Raw genomic sequence first — 10965 nt, forward strand, 5'->3', positions numbered from 1 at the left:
ACTGAATCAATAGACGCCAAATATTTATAATACAAAAATTTTATTGCTCTTAGTATTTTACATAATTTCCCACGATGTTTAACACACTAAAACGAAGTGCCTGGAAAATATTTTAAAAGTCTTCTTTAATTCATCGTTTACATTCTTTTAATATCTTTTGCAAAACATAAAGTACTCAGCTATTCATCCAAATTGCTCTGATTGATGTTGATTTTTATTAATTCAATTCCGGAATTTTTCAGCCAAACGTAACGTGTGTATAAAAACACAACGTATAAAAATATCAATATGGGAGCAATATTGCGCACGAGCGATGAGTGCGAGTCTCCAAATAAATAACTTCTGTTGGAGTAAAACATTTTGCAATTGTATAGTAATATAAAAAAGTAAAATCAATGATGTAACCGATTTATAATTAGAAGTTTATTGACGTATATATATTTATAAACTAAGATGAAACTGAACTGCCGCGATTCACAATGATTCGTTTGCGTTGTTTTTCTGCAATCTGAAATCGATACAATTTCTGATGGCTGATGCTTTTGTCCCAATAAATAATGAAAATTTTATCTCATCGGCCAGTAAGCAGGCCAATCAACGCTTGCTTTTCTTTCTCTTTCTTGCGCACAGATTCCAGATTCCTCTGCTTCCAGGAGCTCTTTCGGAGCTTTATTGGACGCGATCCCACATATCGTCCTAAAACGAATGAAGATTAATCGTGTAATAAATATTTTGTCATCGCTTGAGTCGCCATATGTCAAGAACTAATGATATATTACTTTACTGTAACATTAAAATAATATGCTCACACCAGGCGTTACGATCAAAGTCCGGAAATGTAAGGCATTGATATACGAACTATTTATATTCGGTGCAACTACAAATTTTTATATTTCACTTAAATCGGTCACAAATATGCAGACTGTGTTTGCACACACGACAAGTGAGAATTTCTTGCATTCCTCTGATTGATTACTAATTGAATTACTAACATTTTTCACAATAAGGACACTTTCCTGGCACGGAAAAGCCGAGCTTGGTAGCAACAGATGACAAGCGAAAACATGTTTTCTCACGCCATCTTATCCACACAAGTATCCAAGAAAAGAAAAATGTATAGAAATCGATCGTTCACACGCAGATTATTTGGCATTTGAAAATTTTTACGATGCGCGCACAACATATCGCTATGCTAATTATTAACACTCGTTTATTCTTTCTCGCATTCCTATTCACAATTTTCTTTGGTTGTCAACAATTACAAGAAAAAAACGTGAGCAATTTTCTTTAGTGCAAAGAGCTTGAGAGTATTCTAGAGTTAAACATTTTAGAGAGCATTTTAGAGTTGCGCGAAAAGCAAACAGAATTCTCTAATGCTTCTCATGTCTCCACGGTCGTTGATCATCGTACAATGCACTCATGCGATCTATTTTACATAGATTGATAAAAGATTGATTATCTAAAAGTTGCATAAGAAAATTCAGTTGATTGTGATTCAATTCAAATCAATGTAAAATAAAATTACTTATAAGAATTTTAATTAGCAAGAGTCAAATTGTTAATGACAGAAGATGTACAGATATTGACAAATAATAATAAAATAGATGCAAAAATAAAAATGATGAATTCATAAGCATTCTTCTTTTGAGATAGAATACACATTACGTAAAATTTTATTTCTATTTCTATTTAGTTCAAAGATATTTTGACGAATCTGCAGAGTGAAGAAAATATAAATGTATAATTACCGTATAATAAAAAAAGATAAAATAAATTGAATAAAAATAATTTTAAAAACTTTATTGAAAAGTATCTTGCAGCGTCGATGCTACCTGTTTATTTTTGTGCGTAAGTTGTGTTAAAGATTCGACGCTACAAAATCAAATGTGACAAAGGTAAGCAATTTGTGTTAAGCTTGTATTTGCAGTTGCATCGAAATTCCGAGAACGCGAAGAACGAGACAGTGTCCGCGTGGCCAAAATATTCTTTCAATGAGAAATTCCGCAGAACAGAAAATGTTACATTAAAGGAGCTCACGACCTCGCTTTTCTCCTTCTCTATTCTCAATTCGATCTCAATCTCGATTTCGATCACCCACACAACTCGTATTGTTATTTTTGCGACTTCTATATGAGCTACATAAATACGAAACGGAACAGTTTATATTCAATCGCGTTTTCGATCAAACTCGAAATATCATTATCGTGTGGTCGTGTATCGTCTCGATCGAATAAAAGAAATATCTTATTATATCACTGTTACCATTAAAACGTTAATTTTCCGAATTAATTTCATACAAACGTGCGAAAATTGAACGATTGTGAGAAAATGTTCACGCGACTAGAAGCGAAAATATGATTTTTGGGCACATTTCAAGTGGGAATTACGAGTTCAAATCGTCGTTCAAATCAATAAACGAGAGGAGAACACGGATCAGCTGTGTAAGTTTTATCAACGTGGTGCGAGGTTGCACTGCGGGCCATCGATTAGTTTCCGGCCCTGCAAGTACCTCGAGCGACCACGAATCATATATCCGTTCTATTATCATCATATCCGGAACTCCACCTCGTACGCACTATTACATTATACACGCGCGATTGAAAGCTTAATCTGGCACCGCGTTTGCTCGTTCGTTCGTTTAAACTACTTGTTGCGCCGGCCCCATTTCGTGAGATACCACTCGCAGCTAAATGCGATTCTCTTTTTCTCTTTCCCTCTATTGACTAACATATCTAATTGTTGGAAATTACACACTTTACCTCATTTTCTTTCCTCCTGTATCTTTAGTTTTTCTTTCTTTCTCTCTTTCTCTCTCTCTCTCTCTTTCAATATTAACTCTTTGCGATTACAAGCCGGGATATTCCCGAAACGTAAACCACTCGTCGCTCACTTGCCGCGCAAAACTAATAAGATGAAATTAACTTATTCGTCAAAATTAATTCAGACCGGAAAGGATTAAAATAATATACAGAGTGCCCTAAGATTCACAAAGTAAGTAAAATATTAGAGCAAAGACGTTCTTAAAAAATTAAGTAATAAAAATCTCTGCAAGTTTATATTCTAAATAATAATTTTTGAAACATAAGAGATTAAAGCTAGCCAATTACAAGCTACAGTTAGATGATCGGCTATCCGTAAAATGCGCGTATGATAGTGTTAATTGCACATTTATTGATACACTAGACAAAAAATTGTATTACCATTCGTTAATACACACTTCGCAATCAACATTTTTTATGGATTGTACATATCACCGATGATAACATCATTCTTTTATTTCGTATCAATAAACGCAATTACTAACGTTTATGCGATTCATAACCATTGAAATGTAGTAATGTGACAATATCAAGTCTTTCGTCAAATATCGCCAAAGCTGCTATTTGTCATAAAAATTTGCAGATTTTTATTAATAAATTTTCCAAGTCTTCCCCATTATAGTATTTTGATTTGCAAATTCTAGGCCACCGTGCTTGTGTGTACAGAGACAAATTTGTAAGACAAATCTGGAACCATCATCAAGATTGTTAAAATGTTACGGAATTCGTGGAGAAATTTGCAGTGTCATTTATAACTGTAACGTTTGCCGAATATTTTAGAACACTTGAAATAGAGAACCCATGTCGCTTTGCAAATGCGAGCGAGTGCATTCCGTTGCGATAAACCTTTCCGCACAATCCCACCTGTCCGACCCGTTCGCGACTGTAGAAATTTCGGCAATTTTCCGCGCGTATCTTCACCACCGTATGAGTCACCGATGTTTCGCACGCGCGCGAACGTATATATTTTATTTACATTATACGAATCGAAAACTGAGCGTATAACTTAGCAAATGATACTGAACTATAAATAACATCATTTTATAACATTCCTTGCGTACTTATTGGATCGTTTTTTCATCTTCGAATCCAAAATATTCGCACGCAATCTACTGTAAAATATTCGCGCCATACGAAACAATGTTCGCGTATATTTTGTACTCCGTTCTGCGTTATATCATCATTGTTACAGCTTTAGTTAAACAGTAGACTGTCTTTAATAAAACGTGCACTAATGTACTCGACAGATCTTTTACCGTGTACACGTACATTTCGTATCTCGCAAGATAATGCTTTACACTTTCGGTTTACGACTTTTGCTTTAAACTTACATCGCAGTGCTTAAGAATATAGAAAATATTTTATCTATAAGAGAGAAAAAAAAGTAAAAAATTTGCTAAATATTTGTATCCGATTCCTTCCTGAGAAACGAAAAGAAGTTTTTAATAACAATAATGAGGAAAAATGATGATAATCAAAATGATAAAAAAAAAAAGAAAAACAAGGGAAATGATCGAGTTGCGTGGTCTACCGCGAGTTTCTCGATTGGCTGTCGCTTTGACAGGGTGGGGTATTGCGAGAATTTGTAGTAGGAAGTAGGGGTTGTTGAATGAGTAGCAGAACGCTCAGCGTCTCAACGCACTTGCTCGCATCCACCCTAACGGTAGACCGATTAACCATACTACAGTATATCGTATGGCTCCACATCTGAGCCACGAATTCGCCCCAGATTTCATGCAAAAGTGCATGCCGAGAAAGTGAAAGTCGAACGAACGATCAGCATATTTCTGAGGTATGTTTTCTTCTTTTTTTTTAATCTATTTTTCACACGCACTTAATAAATAGTTACAGCGAAAAATTGGTTGTAAAAATTGTAGCATTGCCCGATTTTTTATATATGCCATTTTCCGCAAACATTATGTCAATTTTGTTAATTATTTGTTAATTATTACAATATTATATAATTTTATCATTAATATAAAATGTTCACGATAACTCCTATAAATCGCATTTGATCGATTCGATTTAATCGTGTAAACGTGATATATTAGTAACACATATACGTGAGAAATAATCTTCGTCATTAACTTCATGAACCGTTTCGAAATTTTATCATTAATATAGAATTTTCGCGATGCTTCCATTGATAATTCACGTAACAAATTAATTCTTTGCTCAATTATTTGCTGTAGGGGTGAAATCGAGTACAATCGCACAGTTGATCAATCAACGTGATCTATATTAATATGCAAGAGAGAAGAAGTGAATAAGCGAAAGATAAATATTTCGAGCAAATATACACAGTGCAGATAAAAAAATTTCGCGGGAGAACGTAAACGGCATACCTGCCTGTCGACAAAGTCCCCATCGCGAAATGATTGACGATCATCGTATCAGATTAACTTCCGAATTCAAGACTCGCACGGGGTGTACCGAGTTCGCGCGCGAGCAATACTGATTGTGAGAGACTTCTTTATACTCCGATGCTCCGTATCGTTTATTGTAAACATCGCTTCGAAAAATATTTATTCGAAAAGAATGCGTTACCGCTTAAAACTATGGCAGCATTGACGAAGACATGTGTTCGCAATATGTATTTGTCATTCATTTTTCAGAACATTAGTAAAAAAATATATCCACAGAGAGCAAACAATCTATAATAAGTTATCTAAAAGTGAATAAAAGAACACAATGTGTATAAGAATAAATACATAAACAGAATTAATGCTGTAAATTTAGCAAAATTTTTACATGCCCCCAATTATTATTTAAATCATATTAGAAGAACAAAATCAACATAGACAACGCGCGCTAATTATTTATATGTATTTTTATGTTACATCTTTTCAAACTAAACTCCCGCACAAACACGAAAAGAAAATAAATTAGTTTGTTAAACTTTCGATAATTAGTATTATAAATTCGCTTGTAATGAAACTATTTAAATTATAACGAACAGATACAGTTGTCATTGTAATTCGTTTCATATACATTGAAAGAGTCTCAAATCTGTTTTATCAGATTAACGGTACGTTTTATTTTCGTAGGAAAAGACGAGAGTACGCAGTATTTCATTAGCGCAGCGATATTACGATAATTGGAAAACAATTGGGCGACACGTTAGTATCGCGAAGACGAAATAAACATGAAGATAAATTCTAAATTGCTCCTAACATCGCTATTGAATGTACTGTGGCTAATGATCGGTTATGCGGCGCCTTTACTAGACACAAAGGACACTTGGAATCAAAATATCCTTGAACCTGTAAAGACAGCATGCTCTCCCAACGGCCTATGTTGGGAATGGTTACCGATACCGGAAAAATATGACGCCATTATATCCGAACAAGAAAGTGATACCTCGAGGTACATGCATACATACACAATTTAACTCTCTTGCTTTTGATTTTGTTTTGCTCTCTCTACGATCTCACGCGTATAATAAATGGATAACGATTATAGAAATATAGTGTAGATATATATTAATATATTGCACTATATATGATGACTATCCTGTTTTTAATAATTAATAATATTAAATTTTACTTAAAAAATTTTTTTACCACAAAATGATTTTCATTAATGTACAACATCAAGTTTAACTATAATCTTCGCGTATTTAGCAGATTGCAATCCTGGCGCCAAGTTGCAAATCCAGTATCTGAATTCACATCAAGATCGTTGAAAGATACGCTAGAAGAAACCAGACGAGAGACTCGATCACCTGCATTGCCTAAGCAGAAGATAACCATACCTAGTACCTGGAGTCTCGGTGGTATGCCTTTTAACGTTCTATACATGTATACACGATTGAATCATGCAGCTACGACAGAATCGAGTAAGTACCAATGCGATATTAGCACGAAAGTTTTTTTTTTTTTTGCTTTATTTATGAAGTAATTAAGTTTGATTTTTGCAGCAGCGTCTCAACAAAAAGTCAGCTCGACGACTAAAAGTTCGCTCGGAGAACATTCTAATTCGCGCATTACTTCACGAAATCAGTCTAGTACAAGAAGAAGATACTTTTGGACTCTACCACCCCTTTTTATATATGGTTTGACTCCCCCCAAGAAATAAAAGCAAACAGCAGTAATGTATATCATCGGATTACCATCATTAAAAAAAAGGAGAGAGAGAAAGAAAGAAAAAGAAACACTTTGAATTGTGTAAAACATCTAAAAATATATAAATAAGTAGCTCCGAAATGCAGAGCGATTCTTATAACTGTAGCTCGTTATAATATTTAAAATCACGATTTATATCTTTCTGCTCATGCAATATTTTCCTTTTGCAATATACAATGTCGCATAATAAATTTTCATTTTCTATTTAAATACACGACACATATTAAGTAAACAATTGCACTCAAAAAGTGTAGGGAAGATCCCTACTATAAAAGATTTTTGTGCAACATAAGCAAGACCTACATTTAAAAAAAAAAAAAAATTATATATATATAATTGACTTACCGTTCATTTCCTTCATCGCTTTGATAAAATCTTGTGGATCTTTAAAAGACACGAATCCAAAACCTTTAGTTTTATTTGTCCGTTTATCTCTGACCACCTTTGCCTTTTGAAAACTGGGATATTTTCCAAATACTCTCACCAACATTTCATCTGTGACATCATTCCCAAGATCGCCACAAAATATCCTAAAATCATCTAAACCACAAGATTTATTTTAATAACATTATTAAAAAAACCGTTTTGTAATTAAGTAGTTTAGATAGAAAAATTTGTTCGTTACTTACCATCGTCCCATTCTAATAAGGAAGGATCTTCCCACGTTTGACCACCGGCTGTTCTTATAATTTTCTTATTTTTCTTTCCTTTCCCCTTGGGATGACTCTCCTCTGCACTGGCGTTAGCCATAATAGAACTTGCTTTTCCTTGACTAATAGCTAATTCAGCTGCTGTACTAACACCCTTAACCTTTGGTTTCTTTTTAACCTCATCTTCAGGAATTTTTGTATTAATGATTTGTTCGATAATTTCCGGATGGATCATCGTTGCTGATGTAGAATCGTATGTTTTTGGTGTTGCGCTTAAACAGGGATCCACCATATTTGATATATAGGGATTACTTATTTGTGCAGGTGAGGAATACGTCGTAAGAGAAACGGTACCTATAACAATCATTTATATTACATTAGTAAAGCAAACTTTACAATATTCTCAGATAACAGTAAAAACTATGTCATTGATTTTACCTTGTCTCGCTACTTGCTGAGGAATTAACATCGGTGGAGGTGGAGGAGGAGGCGGTGGTGGTGGAGGTGGTGGAAATCCAATCATTGGAGGAAATGCTAATGTTGCTGCTGTAGCTGCTGCAACTACTGGAGTAGGAAGTTCATGTTGCTCTAATTGTCTAGCAACTTGACTATATGTATTTGCACCGATTACTGGTCGAACAATAGGTGTCACAAGTTGTCCTCCGATTTCAGCTTCAAATCTGAAATTTACATTTAATGATTTAATTAAAAAATTGTAACTTAAAAAAAGCATTAATAAAATTTTCAATAAAATTTTCTCCTTGCATACTTGCGTACAAGAATATTTCTAGAATAAAAAACAAAAATAAACACGTGATACTTGGATAAAAATGGTTATGGTTGCAGAAAGAATAAAATCTGAAAGATAATGAATACTTCTGTTGGAGTATAATCACTCCGTGTCTTAAACACTATTTAATAGCTTTTAGTTATTTAAAATAACAGATACTATTAAAGTTAGGTTAACGCTATACCTGTTCATTTCATCTTCCATTTGTCGAAGTTTGTCGTCCATTTTTGCAACTGTTAATCCTTTTATAAAATACAAGACAATTTATAGATGGATTTATTTAAATGCAAATTTTTGTTATTGCAAAATCCAATAATACTATTTCAATATAACACTTCAGCTAACAAACTTTACTGTGATGCTCTTTGAACCACTCAACCTAACATTTAACAAACATCCACAAATGCCAACAAAATAACACGAAACAGAGCATTAATAGATCATACAATGTAGCACTGAAACCCGTATCAAACTATACATTAACAATTGAGATTGCAAATTAAAAGCAAAAATTTGACCAATCAACTACCCTTAATCTTAACTCACTTTGTCATGATAGGTCGAATAGATGCGACAATGCGTACCGGATATAACATGCTAATGCAAGATTCACATTACATTGAATGACCAATTCAATCTTGCAGTTACTGAATCTAGCATAATGAGAGATGATTGGCTATCGCTTGTTGCTACATTCGTGTTGCTCTCAGGTTACTTTACTTTGCTTGTCCGTAAGTGCTAGATGAGCATTTGGAGGTTAAGGATCACTCAATCGTATTCGTTATGAAGGGACTTCTATATTTATTCTTTATTATCGCTAATTTATGCGAGCAGTATGTAATAGCAGAACATGAAGAAGATGTATCTACGGATCTATATGTAATTGAAGGCAAAGTATTTCCCTGGGATAATGCAGCTTCTACTGGATGGCAACTCATGACACACGTAATGGCCAACGGTGGTGAACATTATGGTTTTTTAAGGTATACATTTTGACAAGTTATTTATGCTTGCGAATTAATTATTTATCATTCACATATGTTTTATTATTTAGGGAAGATGGTACATTTATAATTTCTAACGTTCCATCTGGATCGTATATGATTGAAGTAGTAAATCCAAATTATGTTTACGAGCCAGTGAGAGTGGAAATCAACTCTAAGGGAAAATTCCGAGCTCGAAAAGTGAATTTGATACAAACATCGCAAGTGATTCAAGTACCGTATCCATTAAAAATGAGGCCATTAGCACCATTTCGATACTTTCAAGTTAGGGAGCAATGGAGGATGACAGACTTCTTACTCAATCCTATGGTAATGGAATTTTTTAGTAATGTAGAGGATATATATTTTAATTTACTTCTGTAGCTAAAAACAATTTTTTTTTTTAGGTTTTAATGATGGTTTTGCCACTTGTATTAATCATGATTCTGCCAAAAATTATGAACGATCCTGAAACTAGAAAGGTAAACCTATCTTTTACATATAGAGAAACTAAATAATAATATTTAAAAATGGTATAATTTATATAAATTATTACACCATGTTTAATGTGTTATATTTTTTAGTAAAGTTTAATAATATATGCATTTTGTAGGAAATGGAACAGCTAAATAATCTTACTATTTATAATATGCCAGAAATGTCAGAAGTAATAACGTCTTTTCTTTCTGGAGGAGAAAAACAAAAACCAAAGGCTGTAAAAGCTACTAAGAAAAGACAATAATTTATTATCTATAGAGAATTGTATGTATAGGTTTATTATAGTTCTTAAAATATATATAGAAATATATCAAAAACAAAGCATTTTAAAAATAATAACTGCTTACATCAAATGTAAAAGATTACACACACACATAATAGCTAATATACCAAATTTGTAAACTCTTGTACATCTGTTCTACATCTAGATGGAAAAAAATCACTGCAGCAATTTTTTAACTTATTCTGTTATATAGTCACATGCATATATTACACGTTTGGTAAAGCAGTAAAAAACTTTATATGAATATAAAAGAAAAGAAAACTGTGTATTATATAATTACAATCACTACGATATACATTGAATTATTGTGTCATAAAAAACACAATTTTACTACATTTTACTACATTTTCTTGTATTAACGAACCCACTGTGATGTCTGTAATAATTTTGTGTTATATAAAATGTTATGTATGTAAAATTTCCTAAATTATAAAAAATACCTATAATCTGTGTATTAGTCCATAATTTAGTTCTGTAATGTTGTTCCATTGTTTTGCAATAAATTTTTAATCAATAGTCTTTCGTATTTTACAATTATTTCACACTTATTGTGTCTCACAAAAAATATACAGAATGTAATAAACAGGCGTAAGATGTATTTTTAATTAAAAAATTATATTAAAAAGTTGCTAAAAAATAATTAAATTTATTTGTATCTAAATATTATTAAAGTATAATTCTTTTTTCTTGTTTTTTCACTTAAAAAATTATAAAAAATCTCAAACTGTGTAAAACCATAATTATCGAATATTTTTAAGCACGCCAAATACCGACTGATGGTCATAATAAGTTGTATTTTCTTATTTGATTTGTTATTA

General features: G+C 32.7%; 2 protein-coding genes across 3 annotated transcripts; one reads left to right on the forward strand and one right to left on the reverse strand.

Annotated features, from left to right (window-relative positions):
- Positions 1–29: 29 nt before the first annotated feature.
- Positions 30–8853, reverse strand: LOC105678847 (RNA-binding protein 42). Of its 2 annotated transcripts, none has more exons than XM_012378529.2 (5): positions 8568–8836; positions 8032–8273; positions 7573–7947; positions 7289–7483; positions 30–696 (listed from the first exon to the last, which is right to left on the reverse strand). In XM_012378529.2, the coding sequence occupies exons 1-5, from the start codon at positions 8606–8608 to the stop codon at positions 572–574; spliced, it is 978 nt and encodes a 325-aa protein (XP_012233952.1). In that variant the 5' UTR covers positions 8609–8836; the 3' UTR covers positions 30–571. The 2 variants fall into 2 exon arrangements, with proteins under 2 accessions (XP_012233952.1, XP_067205313.1); XM_067349212.1 differs by having other exon boundaries at positions 598–6552; positions 8568–8853.
- Positions 8854–9077: 224 nt separating this feature from the next.
- EMC7 (ER membrane protein complex subunit 7) lies at positions 9078–10666 on the forward strand. Its single transcript, XM_012378156.2, has 4 exons — positions 9078–9366; positions 9438–9696; positions 9774–9848; positions 9980–10666. Exons 1-4 carry the CDS (start codon positions 9167–9169, stop codon positions 10106–10108), a joined length of 663 nt encoding a protein of 220 aa, XP_012233579.1. The 5' UTR covers positions 9078–9166; the 3' UTR covers positions 10109–10666.
- The last annotated feature ends 299 nt before the right edge of the window (positions 10667–10965 follow it).

Source organism: Linepithema humile, chromosome 2 (genome assembly GCF_040581485.1).
Source record: "Linepithema humile isolate Giens D197 chromosome 2, Lhum_UNIL_v1.0, whole genome shotgun sequence".
NCBI lineage: Eukaryota > Metazoa > Arthropoda > Insecta > Hymenoptera > Formicidae > Linepithema > Linepithema humile.

Bases quoted from the DNA above. Each gene is read 5' to 3' on its own strand.
- LOC105678847 (XM_067349212.1), bottom strand. From the start codon at position 8,608: ATGGACGACAAACTTCGACAAATGGAAGATGAAATGAACAG. The intron at 7,484-7,572 runs GTAAGTAACGAA...CTTGTGGTTTAG, and splicing joins CTTATTAGAATGGGACGATG to ATGATTTTAGGATATTTTGT. The intron at 6,553-7,288 runs GTAAGTCAATTA...TCTTCTGCTTAG, and splicing joins AGCGATGAAGGAAATGAACG to GCAATGCAGGTGATCGAGTC.
- EMC7 (XM_012378156.2), top strand. From the start codon at position 9,167: ATGAAGGGACTTCTATATTTATTCTTTATTATCGCTAATTTATGCGAG. The intron at 9,697-9,773 runs GTAATGGAATTT...TTTTTTTTTTAG, and splicing joins ACTTCTTACTCAATCCTATG to GTTTTAATGATGGTTTTGCC. The intron at 9,849-9,979 runs GTAAACCTATCT...TGCATTTTGTAG, and splicing joins ACGATCCTGAAACTAGAAAG to GAAATGGAACAGCTAAATAA.